This window comes from Ctenopharyngodon idella, chromosome 3 (assembly GCF_019924925.1).
Source record: "Ctenopharyngodon idella isolate HZGC_01 chromosome 3, HZGC01, whole genome shotgun sequence".
NCBI classification, from domain to species: Eukaryota; Metazoa; Chordata; class Actinopteri; order Cypriniformes; family Xenocyprididae; genus Ctenopharyngodon; species Ctenopharyngodon idella.
The window spans coordinates 55,421,443-55,443,731 of NC_067222.1; the positions used below are offsets into that span (position 1 = coordinate 55,421,443).

Consider the following 22,289-nt stretch of genomic DNA (forward strand, 5'->3'; position numbering starts at 1 on the left):
AGACAAATTCTGCTCCTAACTAGGACTGTATAATCTGCCCCTATCTATCACAGTAAACTTTCTTCATTTTTATAATTTAAAAAGTTGTTTTGCAAATGGGTACATTCTGCTAGTTAAATAAAAAATATAAAGACCAATAAACCTGGAAAAAGATCTCCTGCAGCAATGTCTGAAAGAAAAGGCTAACATTTGCTTTTAGTTTATACTGAAATCTAAAAAAATCTCTCTCTCTCTCACACACACTCACACACACACACACACACACACACACACACACACACACACATTCATTTCAAAAGTGAAAAACATTCTGTTCTTTTAATGAAGATGTTAATAAATAAAATAACAGTGTTAATAATAAGAGCAAACAGTTACTAAATTTACTGAAGCCAATTATTAGAGTTCCTTTTGACATCCTTAACATGAAATGGTTTACAAACTCTCTCTCTCAAAGTGGCTGGTGCTCGCTGCTGCTCGAAGCAGTCTCGCGACAGAGACAGCGCCTCACGGGCGTCTTCCCGCTGCTCACCTAATGTCAGCCGCTTTAAACCCACAATAGGGCTATTCAGCGGGTGTGTTCAAAAGAAGGCATCAGATTTGGTTTCAAACAATAAGCGTATTTGCAATTCTTTGCACAGCCGTTGTGAATGCCTCAGGGGTGGAACATCGACACCAGTTTATGCAGCATATGTAAAAAAAATAAATAAATAAATCGACAACGTTAAACAATACAAATCCGATTTAAATCAATATACTATTTTATTAATAGCGTAGGGTATGATTTTAATGATGCCGTAGATAAATAATGTGATATGATTTTTACAGCTCTATACATCTGCACGGGCAGATATCATATATATATATATATATATATATATATATATATATATATATATATATATATATATATATATATTCTAATACAGGCTTAGAAATACTCGGTTGTTATTTATAGGTTAAACTTATATGTGCCTTTCCGTTCCCCCGGATAGTAAGGGGTATTTAAAACAATCTATTTCCTTATAAATATAAAGCAGGCATATTTAACAGTTATTTCTAGTAAAGAGATTGAAACCTTAAATTCGTCAGTAGGTTTTCCCTGAGGGCAGGACACCCCCAGATCCCAATCCCTCCTCTTTCAATCAGGGATCATATAAACGGTCCAGAAACCCTGGAAAACACAGGAAATTGTGCGCTCCTGATCGACTCTGAAACTACGGACTTCTTCTCGACTTCTCAACTTCTTCAACAGAAAAATGCCAAGAATCTGTAAGTAAAAAAGAAGATCCTCTTTATTTAACATTTGCGCCTTGTTGTGATGCCTGGCCTGGGGATTTATTTCCTTAAGTCTGGAAAACTTGTTTTCTTGTACGGAATTGCTGGGGTGATTGTTTTTATGTGTTAAAAGCTCATGTTAAAAACATTATTCAGAAATTATTTGTCAATTTGATAGCGAGTAACGTTCGGGATGAATTTAAATATTCTTAATATTATTATGGTTATTGGTGAAGGAAAATGCGGTGTCGAAAACTTCACACTGTATTTGCTGACATGAAGCGTCTGGGGCTGCACTTTGAAATGACTTTAATTTGAACAGTGTTGTTCATATCAGTTTTCTATGATATTTGTTGGATATGCTCTTCGGATGGCGTTTTTTCCTCGAACCGGCGTGAAATATGAATTCGGTATGTTTGTACCATGTAGTTTCTCTCCATACATGTGGTGATCATGGCATGCTACACGCAGCATCCGTGTGTGTTTACAGTCTGTATTTCCGCTTCCGCTTTCACGTCGCACGTGTTTCCGTTTGATATTTTTACTTTCAGTTTCATGTGCGCCTCAATGTCTGTGTATTTTATGTATATGGGTCATTCCTGGTATGCGGTAACATTTTGGCTTCATAAGCAGGGTTGCCAGGTTTTCACAACAAAACCCGCCCAAAACTAGCCCAATCGCATTTCAGGGGGTCCCACGGTAAAAATCGCTTTCTGGGGGGTAAAATTCGCGTTTTTGGCGGGGCTCCCCTGGTAAAATGCATTCCAGGGGCTAAATATCACGTTATTTTGGGTCGATTTAACCCGCGGCAACAGTGTAAAAGTAGCCCAATTCCGCGGGAAAACCGCGGACTTGGCAACATTGTTCATAAGTGTTGGGAAAAAAGGTTCAAATATTTAACTTTGCTGCCAAATTATTATTTAAAATGACTTGTCTAACAGGGTGGAACACCAGTGTTAACAGGTTCTTACAGTGGATGAGCTTTCCGTCGTTGTCCTGCATGGTTTGTCATCTTTAATGTGTGGAACTGCACCTATATAATATTGTTTCAAAATAATTAAAAAATAAAATAAAATAAAAAAATCCAGATTTCCTTTGGGGGAGCGACACAAAAAATAGCTATGTGGTTCCTTATCACAATCAATCATGGTGGCAAAACAATTCTCTGCTCAGATGGTTAGAGAATGCCCTTTTTTTGAATAACAGCATATTTTTAATTGCATCTTTGAATAAATAAAGGCCAGTATCACTGATACTAATACTGGTACTGATTTTTCTATATAAATAATGAAATTTATATTTTTTACATTATAGACATTCACATTACAGTATAACTGTAATGTGAAACTTCTAAAATTAAGTTCCAAATTAGGGTCTTTGTAATAATGGTAGAACCCTTTTTGGTGCTGAATAGAGCCCCTTTATATAAGGTTCCATAAAGAACTGTGCAGTTTACTTTCATTATTCAGTATCTTTATATTATTATTACAATTTGAAGACTACAAAGAAATTTTAAGAAATAAATCATTTATATAATATACACATATGTATAGAATTTGCTATGTACATTAAATACTATTTATTCCATTCGAATTTCCACCCTGTTAGTTTCACATTCCAACAGGGTGGAAAAGTTTGAGCTAAGTTAGCCATAGCTCTTTGAGTGATCAACATTAAGCTAGCTAACCTTCTACAGATAAACAGAACTTTTATAACTATGTCAGATTTGTTTTTACGTTTTTTTGATAGGACAAACATTCTCCATAATACAGCCTAACAGGGTGGAACTTTAAGGGTGGGACAAGCAGGATAACATTTCAAAAACTAAAAAAAAGTTAGGAGTGAGAGTTGAAGCTAACCTCAGCTTGTACAAGAAAAAGAAATGATGTCACTTCTTGAAAATGGTCTCAATGAAATTGCAGTCGGTTTTGGAAGGCGAGAAAGTACATACTAACAGGGTGGAAGATGACTTCAGGGACACGGTAATTGAGGAAAATTCTAAAAAATAACTATATTTTCACGTGATTTATATGTATGATTAGAGGCAGTTTAGCCTACTCTATAATATAATTTAAAATATTTTGAGGTTTTTATCATTTCATGGTTTATATTTCTTCTGAAAGTTTTTACTTTGCACTGAGAACAAGATAAAATTGAACGCATATATCAATAAAAAGGTGTGTAAAACACAAAATAGTTTTAAAAAAATCTATTATCTCTGTTTAAGTGATAAAGAAGACCTAAATATACAATTTAAGCCATTTATTAAAAATATGTGACTCATTTTAGAAATAATATGAGTAAATAAATCATTGAGACAGTAAAAGTCACTGCATAACAGGATATGTTAAATACCCATCCTTTATTTATTATATTTTGAAATCTGCTAAATACTTCTAAATAATTTGTTGTATTTATTTATTTTTTTTCTGTATTGGTATTTTCTTTTCAGTTACTTTTGATTATTAATGTTTTTCCTTTCATTTTGCTGTATTCAGATTATGTATATACAGTGGGTACGGAAAGTATTCAGACCCACTTAAATTTTTCACTCTTTGTTATATTGCAGCCATTTGCTAAAATCATTTAAGTTAATTTTTTTTCCTCATTAATGTACACACAGCACCCCATATTGACAGAAAAACACAGAATTGTTGACATTTTTGCAGATTTATTAAAAAAGAAAAACTGAAATATCACATGGTCCTAAGTATTCAGACCCTTTGCTGTGACACTCATATATTTAACTCAGGTGCTGTCCATTTCTTCTGATCATCCTTGAGATGGTTCTACACCTTCATTTGAGTCCAGCTGTGTTTGATTATACCGATTGGACTTGATTAGGAAAGCCACACACCTGTCTATATAAGACCTTACAGCTCACAGTGCATGTCAGAGCAAATGAGAATCATGAGGTCAAAGGAACTGCCTGAAGAGCTCAGAGACAGAATTGTGGCAAAGCACAGATCTGGCCAAGGTTACAAAAAAATTTCTGCTGCACTTAAGGTTCCTAAGAGCACAGTGGCCTCCATAATCCTTAAATGGAAGACGTTTGGGACGACCAGAGCCCTTCCTAGAGCTGGCCGTCCGGCCAAACTGAGCTATCGGGGGAGAAGAGCCTTGGTGAGAGAGGTAAAGAAGAACCCAAAGATCACTGTGGCTGAGCTCCAGAGGTGCAGTCGGGAGATGGGAGAAAGTTGTAGAAAGTCAACCATCACTGCAGTCCTCCACCAGTCGGGGTTTTAGAGTGGCCCGATGGAAGCCTCTCCTCAGTGCAAGACACATAAAAGCCCGCATGGAAGGACTCCAAGATGGTGAGAAATAAGATTCTCTGGTCTGATGAGACCAAGATAGAACTTTTTGGCCTTAATTCTAAGCGGTATGTGTGGAGAAAACCAGGCACTGCTCATCACCTGTCCAATACAGTCCCAACAGTGAAGCATGGTGGTGGCAGCATCATGCTGTGGGGGTGTTTTTCAGCTGCAGGGACAGGACAACTGGTTGCAATCGAGGGAAAGATGAATGCGGCCAAGTACAGGGATATCCTGGACGAAAACCTTCTCCAGAGTGCTCAGGACCTCAGACTGGGCCGAAGGTTTACCTTCCAACAAGACAATGACCCTAAGCTCACAGCTAAAATAACGAATGAGTGGCTTCACAACAACTCCGTGACTGTTCTTGAATGGCCCAGCCAGAGCCCTGACTTAAACCCAATTGAGCATCTCCGGAGAGACCTAAAAATAGCTGTCCACCAACGTTTACCATCCAACCTGACAGAACTGGAGAGGATCTGCAAGGAGGAATGGCAGAGGATCCCCAAATCCAGGTGTGAAAAACTTGTTGCATCTTTCCCAAAAAGACTCATGGCTGTATTAGATCAAAAGGGTGCTTCTACTAAATACTGAGCAAAGGGTCTGAATACTTAGGACCATGTGATATTTCAGTTTTTCTTTTTTAATAAATCTGCAAAAATGTCAACAATTCTGTGTTTTTCTGTCAATATGGGGTGCTGTGTGTACATTAATGAGGAAAAAAAATGAACTTAAATGATTTTAGCAAATGGCTGCAATATAACAAAGAGTGAAAAATTTAAGGGGGTCTGAATACTTTCCGTACCCACTGTAATATAATAATTAAAAAGTATTTTTTTAAGGGCAGTGTTATTGATTGAGGTAGTATAAATGGCTTAATATTACATTGTTATTGTCCATCTGAGAAAAACAGATATTCAGTATTTGATGATTAAATGTGTATGTTTTGTGTTAGAGTTGTATATGGAGTTTGAACCAATTTGCTGAACACATTTTTAATTTTTATATTAATTTGTGGGGTGATGTTATTTGTTACAAACAGTTGTTTAAAGACAATTGTCTTACTGTAAACATGTTTATAATATCAATGTGAATATAGTCACAGCTGCTGATATGTCATTATATTGTAAATAAATATGTATCAATTGAAAAATTAAATTTACAAATTTGTTGTTTTATTTTTCAGTAGCGGATAGCCCTAACGTCATCGCAGACTCAGACAAAGGTAAAAATAATACTATTTTCTACTGATAGAATATTTTATTCCTGTTTACCCAAAAAGTATATATTTTTTTAATATTATTAGCCAACTTGGCTACATTCCCAGGTTTCATTGACCCTACCGGAGACGATTGTGAAGAAGGAGGCCCCGCCACAAGCGAGTCATCAAGGGTTGGGAGACGAGACTCTACCGTTAATTTTACTCAAACGAGAACAAATCCTCAGGAACAAATGATATCCATCAGCGAACCGGTAGATCTACCGTCGGAAGCCAGCGAGCAGCCGGGACCGAGCTCCGCAGCGCCTCCAAAGAAGAACAGGAGTCGTGACAACGGATCCAGTCCACAAAGGAACACGACTCCCACTGCCCATGAAGAAATAAAGTGCAGTAAGTTTTGATTCTTCCTTATTACTCTTTTAAATTAAATCATTTTCAATATTTGGTATATTAATTTGTTTAAAATTATATTATTATATTATTAGTTAATTGTGCAATTAACTGTTATTCCTTCGATAACGGCCTTTAATTCGAGTTTTGGTTATATTTCTAGAAGAAGAAGAGGGAACGGGAGCTCGTCGGAGGCACGAGTTTGTTAACAGAATAGCAGCTCTCCTCGCCGCTGATCGTAACAGATCATCAGAGGAGACCGCGTCTATTCACAACAAACTGGACTCATTAAACGTCAGAATGTCAACTATCGATAACAAACTGGACTCATTGTTCGCGTTCCTCCAGGAGGATCGAGACAGATCGGCAGCTGAATTTGTAACCATTCGCAACATAATAAAAGCCGAATTTTCTGCATTGCACAATAGAATTGACGCACTTGGTGTCGGACATCGAGAAATAATAGACGATATACAGACTCGGTGCAATGATATTATGCAGCGTCTCTCACAAATGTCTCCACGGTTACACGGTGTAATATCATTGAGCCTGCTGCACCACAGCAAACTGCCTTGATTATTTAGATTAGTACACCATGTGACTACAGAAGAGTTAAGTTGAAGACTATTAGAGGAAAAATTGATTGTTGAGTGAACTCATGTGTATGTTTTCTTGTTAATTGTACATTAAATTTCTTCCTTTAATTCAGTTAGAAAGTGTGATTCTTTTGGCTTTAAGAGCTGCTTGAATTTCAGTGAAGTCTCTGGATGCTTCCACAGGTAAAACCGGCATGATTGGACATCTTACTAGTTTTAAAAAATTTAAAGTTAGAAAGATAATTTCTATTAAAGACAACCAACCTCAACAACAACATCTTTTACTGAGACTGATGCATGATATTCTCGTAGATATTGTGATTGCGACAGACCAGAGGTCTCATTGGTTAACCTGCAGCCCTTTAGCACCATCTCTGCCATCTATTGAGGTGAACAAAAATAAAATATGACGCTTTAGTGGTGTAAACCAATCAGACCATGACGTTCTACCACTTTTTTTTAAGAAATAATAAAAATATTTTTAACTACAGATGTAGAATTTATTAAAGTGCATAGAAACACTAGAAACACACAGGTGTTTGCATCACTGGGTCTGAAGCCACTGTGGTGGATAAGAGAGAGTTCAATCCATCAGGTGTTCATGTGCCGCTGAAGGAAGAAAAAGACACAGACAAACATGTGGACAAGACCGTGATTAGACACTGCTGATCTGAATGTAATAAAGTGAACCGCAGTAGACTCATAGTTTATATTGAAAGTTAATTTAGTTTACCCAGCCTTAATATTAATGTGAATGTACTGTATGCAACACTCATGCTTGACTGATAGATACATGGTTACTTCACAGTAGACACAAATATTTTTGGCTGAATGGTCAAGGTGCTTTACACAGTATCATTCATTTAACATAACGTTTCCATTATTGCCATTACAAACAGTCCATAACAACCCATAAAAAACACACACACACACATAAATATATACAGGTGCATCTCAATAAATCAGAATGTCGTGGAAAAGTTCATTTATTTCAGTAATTCAACTCAAATTGTGGAACTCGTGTATTAAATAAATTCAATGCACACAGACTGAAGTAGTTTAAGTCTTTGGTTCTTTTAATTGTGATGATTTTGGCTCACATTTAACAAAAACCCACCAATTCACTATGTCAATAAATTAGAATACTTCATAAGATCAATAAAATGATATTTTAAACAGAAATGTCAGGCTTCTGGAAAGTATGTTCATTTCTATGCACTCAATACTTGGTTGGGCCTCCTTTTGCATGAATTACTGCATCAATGCGGCGTGGCGTGGAGTTGATCAGCCTGTGGCACTGCTCAGGTGTAATGAAGCCCAGGTTGCTCTGATAGCGGCCTTCAGATCATCTGCATTGTTGGATCTGGTGTATCTCATCTTCCTCTTGTATATTGCACCTGCTGCACCCATGGTACGGCAGCAAAGTTCCTTGATTATTACGCTGGAATGAGAGTATAGTTCCTAGCCATATCGGCCTAGAAAATCACAACTTTTCATTTTCCGTCGGTCTTAGTACACGATGTAACTACAGAAGAGTCAAGTTTTAAATAGGAAAAATATTGAAACTCTTTGTTCATTTTTTAAGGAGATGCTAACGGTCTAATCAGATTCAATGAACTATGCTAAGCTATGCTACAAGTGGTACCGCCAGACCCGGAGATCGGCTGAATGGATTCAAAAACGGTAAAACTCAACTGTTTAAATCTAGGGGAGCTGGAAAATGAGCCTATTTTCAAAAAAAAGTGGAGTGTTCCTTTAACGCTGGGTTCTTTGGGAAGCTGAAAAAGGTAATCTTTCCCTCACAACCAAAAACACACTTCTTTGGTGACAGGAGCTGCGTCTCATTTCAGAGGCTCTGTCCTCCGAAGGTCGCATTTGAAGGCTGCATACGTCATCAAGGATGTCATATTTAAGAAAAGTAACCATAATAAAATTGACTGATATTCATTGTGAGGCGTAAAATACTGTAATTTCTTTCTTACTTTGCAATCTAAGGGTTATTTTTCTTAAATGAGTCTGCCTCGATGATGTATGCAGCCTTCAAAGGGTGCAGCCCCTGAATTGGGACACAGCCATTGTTGAAAAATCTCTCAGCTTGTGTATCCCGAACAAAACAGGTTGATGGGCGTGGGCGTGCTCTTGCTCTGGGTGATGTGTGTGTGCACACTTATCAGGGAGAAGTGCCTATACAAGGAATTACGGCCTTTATTACGTGATAAAGGGCCATACTCGAAAAAAACTCAGAATCCCGTACCGAAACCGGAAATAGTCATTTGGCACAGAAATACTCTGTCATACGTCCAACTCGTGTTTTGAAACTTTGTCCATGTTTAGCATGAGAATCCAACTCTAGTGTAAATAAGGGTGTACTCTCACTAGACCCGAGCGCGATTGTCCCCCTCCCACACTCACACTTAACATCCCAGGCCGGAGCACGCTTATGTCATATTTGATGCAAATTTTTGAATGGAAGAAAACAGGAAGAAATGCGCTTTCACTAAGATACTGCCTAATATATTTATCATTTATGCCATGCATCAAGTTTCAACAGCACGGTTCAGAGGATTGCAAAGGCAGCTGGAGTTATTGGAGGAATTTGCAGCTTTACTCGCAAACTACAATTCACGGCCTGGGACACTTTTAAGCTAGCTCGCATTGTATTCTGTTCAGCGATGGCGTTTTTTTTCAAGATTAGTTATCTTGAGAGCTCTTCCTGAGATCCAGGTGGATATTTCTTGTCAAATGTTGCATGGGTGGTATCGAAATGTCTTTTGATATTGTAGGTTTTGCAATTGCCCAGTGTTGTACTGCAGAGCAAGCAGAAAGGCTGCCCATCGCGCTCATCGACAGCAAACTGATTCTCCCACTCTTCAAGCACTCTCCTACCTTCACTGCTAGTGCTACGAGTCTTTTTGTTTGGTCTTGTTCCTTCATTGGAATTTTCCTCACTTCTTTTTTCTCTTCTAATCACAAATTTATAATTGATAAACGCTAATTGATGACTGTTTTAAATCTGCGCGCTCGTAATTGTGTGTGTTAACGGTGTAATTGCGTCAGTACATAGCAGGTCTGCGCATGTCGGAAAACAATGGCTATATGATCACCAAAATTATTTTATATGACAAAAACAATTATTGTTCAAACATTTATTTCTTTAATACATTTTAACTTAGGCCTGTTTGAAATGAAAAAAAAAAAGATTTGTAAAACTAGAAGATGTTTAAGTGAAACTGTAACTGGTTGTTTATAAATGTATTGTAAGTTGATCATTACATGTGTTATTGACCAGTGTGTTGTTCTTAAGACTTAAAAAGTTCAACAACAATATTGAAGGTCACAATTTTTCCTTGGACAATCAGTATGTAACAAATTTCTTGTTCAGATACTGTTTTTAAACTTTAAACTTTTTATTAAATATAAGAACATCTTTTTAACACAATTGTAAGGAAAACATCTTTTTAACAGTTGTAAATAAAAACATTTTAACGCTATTGAAAATAGTCCGATTTTTAATTATCAGTTAACATGAAAAACAATGAACATCCATATATGGTGAAGTAAAATTTAATAAAATAAAAAGCAAAACAAAACCATATCTTTAGAAAAAAAAGTCAATTTACATGTCAAAACAAAAGAAATCACATCTTTCAAGATGATAATGACTTTTAAAACAGTTCTGAAGGTATTTATTCTAAAGAATAATGGATTAGTAAGACTTTACATGCCATCATTATCACAATGTACAGAACAATAAGCAGACTTTATTTGTCTTGTCATGATACTGTGGTTCTGATGGCCGTGTTTGCTTTGGCTCTGTGTGTCTCTCCGGTGCAGCATGCCTTTTTTCACTGGGGTTTGTTTGGTCGGCATTTGTGGACAATGACACCTGATTATAACATACCCACCCAGCACAAGACGTCATTTCGACATTGTTTTTTAGCCTAAATCAAGTCGGCTTATCATGGCCTTCATTTAGCCCAAAAATAGACGTTGTAAATTGGGCATTGTTCGGTCCGTCTGATTTGGTCCAAATTTAGCCCAAAACGTGCGTCAGGTTTTTTTTTTTTTTTTTTTTTCATTTCTACACCACATTTACCATTTCTAAAGCTATATTATATTATATTATATTATACCGACTTGTACATTGTTTTACATTTCATCTTATCAAACGAAATGATCTGTCATTTTAGAAAGAAAATTTAAATATATATGCTTTAAATAAACAAATGATTGCCTTTGTAAGTGCTTACGCCAAAACCACACTTTCCGTATTCTTCAAAAAGTTTACGCTGTATATCCTACACCTTCCCTATTCTACTTACAGAACGAATGCAGCGCCAGTTACATTTTTTTCCCTAAGTAGAATAGGGAAGGCGTAGGACATACTGCGTAAGCTTTTTGAAAAATACGGAAAGCGGAAGCACTTACAAAGGCAATCATTTGTTTATATAAAGCATACACAGTTGTATTTTTGTAGAAAATGACCGATCGTTTCTCTAGATAAGACCCTTTGTAATAAAGGGTCAACAGAGCAGGGATCTATTTGCAGCTTTTATTAAGATCAGTATCAACAGGGCAAGGGCAAAGGCAGAGACGTAAACAGGAACGGGCAATGGTCGAGGCAGGCGGCAGACAGTGTTCAGGATACAGGCAAAGATCAGGGCAGACAGCAGAGAATCACAGTAAATTATCAGGAAATTTTAATTTGAAAGTGAACTAATTCTTTAATGAAATGGTTGGTTGAACTCATCTTGGCTGGAGAAGTCAGCCGTCTCTCTCTCGAGGACAAACGGATGATGGGCAGCAGATCTGTCACAGCAGACATGTGGCGATCCTTCTCACTGTAAGAAATAAGGAGAGGTTACTGAATGTATATTTGAATCTGTTTGTAAGAGTGTGTATAAAGGTTTTGTGTCATTACCTGTTGCAGTACCAGTATGAATATTGAAAGAAAAAACAATATATGTATATTGGTGTATATTTTTTTGTGGCTGAAAAGAAAAAAGTAGGCAAAAATGAATGGCTTGGAAAATGGCCCGCTCATTCATCTTTGTGTAGCCTACTAAAAAAAAAAAAAAAAAAAAAAAAGAGACAAAGCCGCAGGAGTCATTCAGGGCAACTTCAGGGCAACTTAGAGAGCAAGAGAGGTGGTGTTTTGTGGCTCAAAAAAAAGTAGGCACAAAAAGTAATGTGGCTTGGAAAATGGCCCGCTCACACTAATTTGTGTAGCCTACGTTAACATGTGAAGCTTAAATTTACTCCTTCACCGGCAAAAGACTTTCTCTTCAGGCCGTAATCAAAGAGGAGCTCTGCGTTAACTGGAATGTCCCTGGACGCAATGAAGAGAATGACATCTCTGTCATTGTGGACGAACAGCCTTGGATGGATGTTGGCCCCCGTAGGGCTTCCACTGCTGGAGTATTGGGGAAGCCTGAGGGATGTTCGACGTCCACCCTTGTCTCTTAATCCAGGCCTCCACTCATGACTCAGACGACTGACGCCGACCGAAATGTTCTATAAAGAAGAATCACAAGAAGCATTAGCCATTGTGGTCACATGGTCTAAGAGATTTCACTATTTGTGCCGCCCTGACATTACATATATGACTGTAACAGAAGGTGTATTTGGATCCTCACCAAGGACACGCTGTTCACGCGGCTTGAGCTGCTCGCTGCGCCAGCGGTTGTAGCAGTGCCTCTCGTGTTCGTGTCTGCGTGCCCTTTTCGGAGGAGACCCGTCAAGAGTCACTGGGTAAGACTGAACCAGCAAGTCAAACGCCGTCTGTTCATTCATCCTTTTCTCTCTGCTTCTCGTGGTCACACTGGGAAGGTTGTGTCTAGAACACAGAGCAACATTAATATGCAAAAAATAAAAAGGACAAGTGGACCATGAGCAAATTTGTGTACTTGAGATTTTGTAAGAAATGACACAGCACTTACTTGGCATTGAGTCTGTTCGAATCATTGCAGGGGTTATATATCGGCCTCCCACTACTCGACACAAAAAATTTGTCCTCTGCTTTCGCATCATTTCCTTGAAGCGTCGCCGGCCGTACCTTGTTGAAGTACAGACCAAAACCCTGAAAAAAAAAAATAATAAAAAAAAATAAATTGTACTAATATTAAATAAAAATATAAAAACATACATATGTAGCTGTAGTCTTGCATGACTTTATCCACAATATATTTAATCTGCTGTTATAATGTAATTTTGAATATAAACCTACATGTTCCTGGTCATCAGTCAGCAGTACTTCTGTTTTATCCTCCTTCACTGCAACTGAAGCTCCGTTCGGTATGTGGGTTTTCCCCTCCCATTCCTGAACCTGCAAACAGACATTTGTGTCAGGCGTCGCAAACACTCACAAGGTACACGCATCTGTGGAGCACAATGGGTAAAGTAAAATAAAAGATGTTGTTGCTACTAAAATACACTTACGGTCACGTTCGTCACAACATGTGCCTCGTTCGCACCTTCTCCAGGGCTTTGAGGAGCAGATGAAGGTAAAGAGGGCACAGGCAGTGTGGGGTTAGGGAGGACTGGAGGTTTGTTTGTTACCACTAAGCCCTTCTTTTGCATCTCGTCTAACAACCTGAGGAAATTAAACAGTTGTGAATACACAAACATTTGAATAAATATTGAATATTGTCCTGCAACATGACAAAGCAGCACAGCATAACATGTAATTTACACACCTAGCAAGAGGATCAGCAGTTGCCAAAATGTCTTGAATACGCTGGTACTCCCAGAAACGTCCCCTGTGGGTAAATTCAGACATCTCTTTCTTGGCTTCAATCACAGTGGCCCGTACCTCTGCCTCTGCGCGGTCGCGCATGCACGCCGTCCTGAGGTGCCCAGGAAGAGAGCGTTGAGCCTTCTTGCAGTGAGGGCAGAGGAAGTAGATCCTGCTGTGGAAAGATCTGTGTGAACAATAAGACGACAAAATAGTTATATAATACATATCGCTAAGTTAAATAACAAGTAGGCATCATGTCATGAGACTCTTATTCTGCAGCACAACTCTTGAAAAACAACAAACGGCATCAGATTACACAAGGTCGAAGGAGCTTTCCAAACAAAGGAATATACGTAGAAAGACCTGTAGTACTACAGTAAGTTATAGAGAAAAGTGCATTGTTCCCAATAGATTATACTACATTTTCTAGCCAATACGAAATGACATTCAATAAGGCAGAAAACAACTATTTTATTCCAAGAAACCTCTACCCATCAATTTTAAAGACTATTTTGACTTGCTATCTACAAATTGAGCTGACTCCACTGACAATAAGCTATATAAAAACTTTTAGGTGACTGCTACACTGCAAAAAACAATGCTTTTCTCACTTATTATATTTGTCTTGTATCCAGTCCAATAATATATATACATTTTTTTTATACTAAGAAGCATTTACTAGATGAGTAAAAAGTATTGTCTTGGTTTCCGACGACCCAATAAATCAAAATAAGCAAAATAATCTACCACTGGGGTAAAAAGAAAAATATTGTTTTCAGTTTGAATTAAGACGAATTAAGATCTTAAACCACTGGCAGATAATTTAGCTTGTTTTAAGCAAAAAGTCACTTAATTTGGATTTATTTCTTCAAAAAACAAGACAATACTGCTTATATATCTAGGAAATGCTTCTTTGTTTAGTAGAATTTTAGATACTTGGACTGGAAACAAGACAAAAATACTAAGTAAAACATTCTTTGCGGTGTACATAAGGCAAACAGATAGTCAGATAGAAAGTTAGAGTACGTACCCTTCGGAAGCCATTTCAAATGCTGAATATCCAAAACAAGCAGTGACTGGTCACAAACAATAGATGATCTCCAGATGATACTGAAAAACAACTGTAACCTTTCACAGCAGACAGGCTCCTTTAAAGAGACCTCAGGTCAAACAACCAATCAGCCCTCAGCACCCAACAGCCCCCAGATAAAACAACCAATCAGGCTGAATCCTGCAGCCCCTGCCCAGGTGTTGATGGCCCATCATGCTCTAGTGCTGTAGTTTAGCTTAGATTAGTAAGAAACAAACAACAACAAAAATCTCTTCACCTCCTTAACTGTTTTCAAGTATATGTAGATACCATAAATAAATGAAGATGGAACTTAGTTTATATATAGTGTCGACATGTAATGTACATATACAGTGATCAGCGTAAATGAGCTCTTTGGTAAAAGTAACATTTTAAACAATATCTCAATGAACACAAAAACAATTTCCAAAATGTTGACAAGACTAAGTTTAATATAACATCTGTTTAACTTATAACATGAAAGTAAGGTTAATATTATAACTTAGTGAACACATTTTCCAGTTTTACTCAAATTAGGGTGATGCAAAAATGAGTATACCCCGTATATATATATATATATACACCCTGTATATATGTATATATATACAGTTATATAGTTTGACTGTTGTTTTAAATACTTTATCACAAAGCTTTTTGAGTGTTTCAATTTCACGTATTTTGATGTTATTCCATTACTTTGACTGTAAACAGTGTTTTGAGTTATAGTTGGTCAAAGTTGTGCTACTTTAAAATGACAGAAGCATGTTTTGTGAGCTGGTTTATGTGTGACTCCATTAACACTGCAGTCATCATTAGTACAGTTCCTGTCGTTTACACATTAGATGTGCTGTAAATCACTGATCATGACACATTCAGATGCTCTGCTACATAACAAACGCTCTTTATGTGTGAAAACAACATCTCTGTTTAATTAATCATCTATACTGAGGATATTTTCAACTTAGTACAAACTTTGAAAACAATGTTTTCTTACCTTAAGTGGCAGATAATTTAGCTCGTTTTAAACAAAAAGACTCACTTAAGGTTTTTCCCCCACAGAAAACAAGACATAATATCTTATGCAATTTTACTTATCTAGTAAATGCTTCTTGATTTAAGAATTTATAGATATTTGGACTGGAAACAAAACAAAAATACTGAGTAAGAAAAGCTTTTTCCCCCAGTGTAGACAGTGTCTTGGATTGGATCTCTAATTCATGTATGATGCTAACTGCAAATTTTAAACTATTAAACATTGCAAATAAAAGATAAAAGCTATCATGATCGTCTATTCAATTTTTTTTTTGAAGCCTTAGAAAACAGTAAGTTCTGTAGTGTGAGCTTGTCCTATCTAGCGAGTGCTGATCAGTCTTGCTTTTCTTATTCAAATTTGACCGATCTACGTTTTCATGTAACTGAAAAAGTCACTGGGAACTAGGGTTGCAAAGGGGCAGGAAGTTTCCAGTAAATTTCTGGAAACTTTCCGGAAAATTTCCACAGGAACTTAACCTGGGAAATTTTGGAAATATTCCAATTTGGAACCTTAACCAGAATTTATGGGAAATTTGATATAAATCATATACAAACATAAATATAAACATTTAGTTTGGTCATAATAACATGAAATAACAGTTATTTCTCTTTTTTCACATCCAATTAATTCTAATTTAGTAAATATGTAAATAAATATATTTTTATTGCAGCAATTGTTATGTTATTTATTTCAGTGTCACATGATCATTCAGAAATCATTCTTAATATGCTGATTTGATACTCAATTATCAATGTTGTGCTGCTTAATTTTTTTTGGAACCTGTGATTCATTTTTTTAGGATTCTTTGATGAATAAAAAGTTAAAAAGAACAGCAATTATTTAAAATAGAAACTTTTCTAGCAATACAAATCTTTAATATAATTTTTTTTATCAATTTAAAATATCCTTGCTGAATAAAAGTATAAATTTCTATTTAAAAAAAAAAAAGGGAAAAAAAATTACTGGCCCCCAAATTTTGAACAGTAGTGTATATTGCAGAGATGTTCACAAGTCTCAAAGGTCCAAGTCAAGTCTCAAGTCTTTGTTTAGCAATAATTCGTTCAGCTAGCTATTTTAGGAGTGTATGAGGCTAAATAAAATTTACACAATCAAAAAACAACAATTACTTTCAAACTATTACATCTGATCCACTTCATTAAATTTAAAATGCAGATCTACATTGTCTAATAAGACATGCAAATATATTTTCAAATTTATGAGATGAGAATATGGTAAACATATAATTTTCATTTTAAAATTTCGATTCAAAAGAATCAATGAAACAGAACATTTACATTTTCAGAGAAATTCATTGTAAAATGTTTTATGCAGGTATGCATAACACTAAAATATTTACAATACAGTACTGTTTTCTTCTACTGTGACAAAAGAAGATCTTTTCATGTCCAAAGACAAAGTTTTACACAGACTGGTTACATTTCAGAAAGATTAAATTTGATAGTGTTTTTGCACTTAGCCTGGAGCGATGTGGAAGTATAATGAGTCCACCTTGGCTAAACACCCTCTCCACTGGGGCACTGGAAGCAGGAACTGCCAACACTCTCACTGCCACCTGTTTAAGCCTTGGAAAGTCTTTATCATGGATTCTCCAAAATTCCAAACAATCAACATCATCTTCATTAGAAGATGCCTGAATGTAGCACATTAGCTCTGCTCTGACAGACAAGCTTACGTCTCCTTTCTTTTTGCTGGTTTTGTTCCGGTAATTAGAGAAGAGTTTAGACATTTTGGCAGGTGGCTGCTCATCTTCATCATTACTGCTCTAAGCAATGCAGACTGGTTTTTGGGCTTCAGCCACACTGTGATCTGAAAATATATGATAGAATAGTGGTTAGCAGCGATAATATTAATGTTATACCTTATTCACAACTAGAGCTGCACAATTCTTGATAAATTGAGAATCACAATTCTTTGTTTAAAATAAAAATTAAACATGTAATTTATTAGAGGTTTTGACAAAGTGTTAATTACTGCAGTCTAACTAAAAAATTGGTTTGAATGAATGATTCAAGGACTCACTCATAAAGACTTCACTTGTTCAATTAATAAATCGAAATAAATCAGCGTTTTGAATGAATCTCTAGAATGAATGATTAAATGACGTTTTTTAACAGTCACTTGTTTCCACCTACTGGTGGGACAATGTAATTGATATAGTCTTTATTTAAAGGAACACTCCACTTTTTTTGAAAATAGGCTCATTTTCCAACTCCCCTAGAGTTAAACAGTTGAGTTTTACCATTTTCGAATCCATTCAGCCGATCTCCGGGTCTGGCGATACCACTTTTAGCATAGCTTAGCATAGTTCATTGAATCTGATTAGACCGTTAGCATCTCGCTCAAAAATGACCAAAGAGTTTCGATACTATTCCTATTCAAAACTTGACTCTTCTGTAGTTACATCGTGTACTAAGACCGAAGGAAAATTAAAAGTTGCAATTTTCTAGGCTGATATGGCTAGGAACTACACTCTCATTCCGGAGTAATAATCAAGGAACTTTGCTGCCGTACCATGGGTGCAGCAGGCGCAATGATATTACGCAGCGTCTCTCACAAATGTAATGAGAGCACACACCTATAGTTATGTCTATACTCATTTGGATGTTTGTCCGGATTTCTGTTATTTTGGCTCTGTACCACAGTAAAGAATTTGAAATTAAATGAGAATATATATATATATATATATATATATATACACAAACCACTATTGTTATTTAAATTTTTATTCTTATACAATAACACAATGGAAGAAGAATTTGCTCACCCAACAAATTATGCAAATAAAGGAAAATAATTTTTTGTAGCATTATGATACCATATGTACAAAGCTCAGCCATAAATTCTGTTTTTATGTTTCTATAATGTTTTTTTATGCTGTCATAGAGGTGTAAACTCAATTACATGTTTTAGCACTGAAGTAATAGTTTGGGGTGGACAAAGAAGAAAAAAAAAAAAACAACTCTGAATGTAGCGCAACATTACCATTAACTATTGGCCACCACTGACATGGGCAGCCCTAATCGGGCAATGTGGAAGGCATTTGGCGTGGATCACAACAAAACATCTGTCCCACATCCTGTAAGACCAGACAGGAGGCTATACTTTATGCCAGACGTTCCACATCTTGTTAAGAACTTGAAGAGTGGCCTGGTCCGTGGACAGACGTTCACAATTCCTCCGGAGACGGTAGAGAAGGAGAAACTCTTCTTCAATGAAGTTTCCGTTGGTCCACTGAAAGATCTGGTGGATTTTCAAGAGGGCATGACATTGAAAATTGCTCCAAATCTATCAAGTAAAACCCTTCAACCCAGTCATTTTGAGAAGATGAAGGTGGGCCCTGCGATGAATATCTTTAGCAAGGCAACCAGTGCAGACCTGAAATACATGGTGGAGCAGGAACAAAGACCACCCGCTTACCAGACCACAGCATGGTTTCTGGAGCAGGTGGACCACTGGTTTGACATCATGTCCTCTCGCCACCCAGTAATGGCACTCAGCACACACAAGATCGAAGTTCCTTAAGGACACCATCCAACTCTTCCGTGGGCTGAAGATTGGACGAACGGGTAGCTGGAAGCCTGTGCAAGGAATTGTGATGGCAACATCTTCAATTCTATCAATTCAGCAAGACATGCTGGCCCAGGGACACATGTTTGTGTTGACCAGCAGGTTTACCCAAGTCTTGAAAACCTATTCAGCTGCATAAGACATGGGAATCCAGTCCCAACTCCAGTAGAGTTTCAACAGGCACTGAAATCAATATCAGTTGGGCAGTTTCTTGCGACTGTGAAAACAGGAAGTTATCAGGAGGATGACAACAGCCTTTTGGCCGACTTCCTGGACACAAAGCAGTCACTTCCCAGTCCTGGCCTCAGAGTGGAGGAGCTGATGGCGCGCAGAGCTGCTCCTGACCTCACGAATACTGAGATCAGTGCTCTCTACCACCTTACAGGCTACATCGTGCATAAAGTGATTAAATATTCCAAGATTTGTGAGGGTTGCCAAAGTGCAATTAAGCACAATGATGACAGTCCTGAAGGAAAGCACAGTGTTTTACTGAAGCTGAAAGAGTTCAAGCCAGGTGCACTTTGTCGGCCATCAAAAGGCCTTTGATTTAGTCCGGCAAATTGAGGAGCTGTTCCGAACTAGGACCAGTGGCTCCTTTATGGATCCAAATGCCATGGATATGCTGGAGAGAGAGAGGGTAGGCTCTTGGACAGCAGGCTTCCTTCATGCCATGATCTGCAAAAAAAAAATAACCAACAGATACATTAGGTTGAGGTTAAGAATTGCAGCAAAGCAGATCTGTGCTAATAGAAAAAAAGAGCTGTCTGATGGTCATCTTGGAAGAAAAAGCCAGAAAAAAAGGGCAAAAAGGAACCAGCAAGCCCAAGAAAGATCCAAGCCTACAACAAGCAGGGCCCCACCAAACACCTTGCTTGTTGCCATGGAGGAGTTTGGTCTGACCTTTGCTCCTACAAATGTCCCACCACCTAGCATGGCTTCAGCATCAATAGGTATGGAGGGTCTGTTTTCCCTGTTTTCTGGTCTCTTGTCTTATGTTTATACAAGTTTCATTGATTGTATAAGTGTTATTCATATATTAGTCCAACATATCTGCTTAAGGAAATTTTGAGAAAGATGTGACTTGTTTGTGGTAACTCTGGCACTTGACAATATTTTTCTGACTAATTATAGACAATATTATGTTCTTACACTTCCAGCCTCACCATCACCCCACCAGCTTCAGCACTCCACTGTTCAAATTCAAACCAGCTTCATCATCACTCCATTGCTTACAGGAACGACAAGCTCCCCCAGCCTGGCCACTGCTCCACTCCCCACCGATAATCCATCCTGTTGAAAACAAACAAAACAACACACACATACAGTGATTGTGTATGGATTTGCAAATTAAATCTCACCTGTTCGACAGCTGGAACTTACTTAACTTACTGAGAGTTACTTTATCTAGGTATAAGTCTTGGTTTAGACTTCTTTTTCACCTCCTAAAAGAGAGAAAAAAGTGAAATATTGTAAAATTAAATGTCATCCAAAAATACTTAATATTTACAAAGATGTGTATACGTTCCATTACACACACAGGACTGTTCGATTAAAGTTCAATGTGTCACCAAAGCAGCAGTGTACATGTGCTTCCTTCATCAAAATTTTTAAGAGCCATGAACATGAGTTATGCAGCTGAAATTCTTCACTGTATACTGAATAACAACTATTAAAATCATGACTTCAGTTTTTTGGTCAAAAGTCAGTCTCAAATGGTTTCACATGTCTCACATGCCTCTTCAATTTAAAAATAGATTAATAACCTTTCTTTTTGCAATTATACTTATTTGCTGGGATCATCCACATTTATGCTACATATCCTATCACTCATCACAATGCACTGTCTAACAAATGGTCTGTGTAACTTCAATGACTAAATTAACCAAGGAACAACCTTGATAGATACAAGCTAGCCATGTTATCTAGTTGAGCTAGCAAAAATAAATAAAGAAACAAAAATTCTAGTTAAGCTAGCTAAAGTTAATTGTAATCAGATGTACTAATACGGTCGCAAACAAGTGTTAATCACTTTAACAACAAATCTAAAAACCGACGATAAACATTGTATGCCAACGAACTTGAAGAAAATTTGAGGTAAATATAGCCCAATATCAGATTATGGTAGCTAATATTAGTTAAGTGTTTGTTACTTAAGCTAGCAGCAATTAAGAGTTTACCTAGCTCAAATAAACATTAACTAAAGCTGGCTACATAAAATACAACTATTATATAGATTCATGAGAGGTCGGCTAATGCGTTCAAATGTCGAAAATACAGTAATTTCATCAACTTACCAGCGAGTGTACTTCAGAAACATTGAAAATGTGTGGAGTTCAGTGCTGGAACTATCAGTGTTTGGAACTATTAGCTGCTCCACGACACGCGTTACTTCCGCATTCCAAGGTTCCTATGGCAGTCTATGGGAGTGTCGCAACTCTGTTTTTCAACGGATCTGGTCACCCCTAATATAGAGACAGAGTGACAAGATCATAATCTGAAAACCACGGCCACCGGGGGGAAAACAATCCAACCGTCTCCATTGACATTGTATAGCATGATGCTGCCTCCTTGTCATTTCTGACTTATAACAAAAAATAGAACAATGTCTAAAAGCTGCTGTGTGACAAGGTGTGCAGCAAATATATAAGCTGTCGAAAAAACTAATGTTTAAGGACACAAAAGTGGATACAGGCAGTGAGACAGAGCGAAACGGGTCATATTACTATTTAACTACATTGGAGGGGAACGTAATCGGCGACAGGTGAAATAATTCTTTGACATGGTTAAAAATAATGAATGTTTTCTTTGTTTGTTTGTTTAGCATAACCTGTGGCTGATTACGTTCCCCTCCAATGTTTTCCCTCCGGTGTGGGCTCTGTCTCTATACTGAAATAATACATGAACCCGCCTCCTGTGGACGATTTCTCGATCACCCCAGAACTGAACTTGAGACACGCTGACAGGCAGGAGTGGACTCTATTGACCAGCCGCCACTGAAACACGTATAAGAACGTCTTGATGTGTACTGAACTAACATTACATTTCCTCTAAAGCTGAATGCAGTTATGTTCA

At 37.2% G+C, this 22,289-nt stretch overlaps 2 protein-coding genes and 1 long non-coding RNA gene across 6 annotated transcripts in view; 2 read left to right on the forward strand and 1 right to left on the reverse strand.

The window, feature by feature from the left end:
• Positions 1-22,289, forward strand: part of LOC127508751 (NACHT, LRR and PYD domains-containing protein 3-like) — a 360,258-nt gene that overhangs the window by 77,584 nt on the left and 260,385 nt on the right. The gene's annotated exons all lie outside the window — the stretch shown is intronic.
• Positions 1,084-6,703, forward strand: LOC127508992 (uncharacterized). Its single transcript, XR_007929075.1, has 4 exons — positions 1,084-1,269; positions 5,773-5,811; positions 5,914-6,195; positions 6,359-6,703. It is a non-coding gene; the product is annotated as an uncharacterized LOC127508992 (long non-coding RNA).
• On the reverse strand, positions 11,191-14,012 carry LOC127508879 (uncharacterized). 2 transcript variants are annotated; one of them, XR_007928962.1, is made up of 6 exons: positions 13,487-14,012; positions 13,230-13,383; positions 13,018-13,116; positions 12,731-12,870; positions 11,713-12,627; positions 11,191-11,632 (listed from the first exon to the last, which is right to left on the reverse strand). XR_007928962.1 is itself a non-coding variant. In XM_051887350.1 (5 exons), exons 1-5 carry the CDS (start codon positions 13,750-13,752, stop codon positions 12,366-12,368), a joined length of 921 nt encoding a protein of 306 aa, XP_051743310.1. In that variant the 5' UTR covers positions 13,753-14,012; the 3' UTR covers positions 11,191-12,365. The 2 variants fall into 2 exon arrangements, 1 of the variants encoding a protein (XP_051743310.1); XM_051887350.1 differs by having other exon boundaries at positions 11,191-12,627.

Coding starts and splice junctions, on each gene's coding strand:
- LOC127508879 (XM_051887350.1), bottom strand. CDS start 13,752: ATGTATTATATAACTATTTTGTCGTCTTATTGTTCACACAGATCTTTC. Junction 13,117..13,229: donor ATGTTGTGACGAACGTGACC/GTAAGTGTATTT, acceptor GTCTGTTTGCAG/GTTCAGGAATGGGAGGGGAA. Junction 12,871..13,017: donor TGACTGATGACCAGGAACAT/GTAGGTTTATAT, acceptor TTTTTTTTTCAG/GGTTTTGGTCTGTACTTCAA.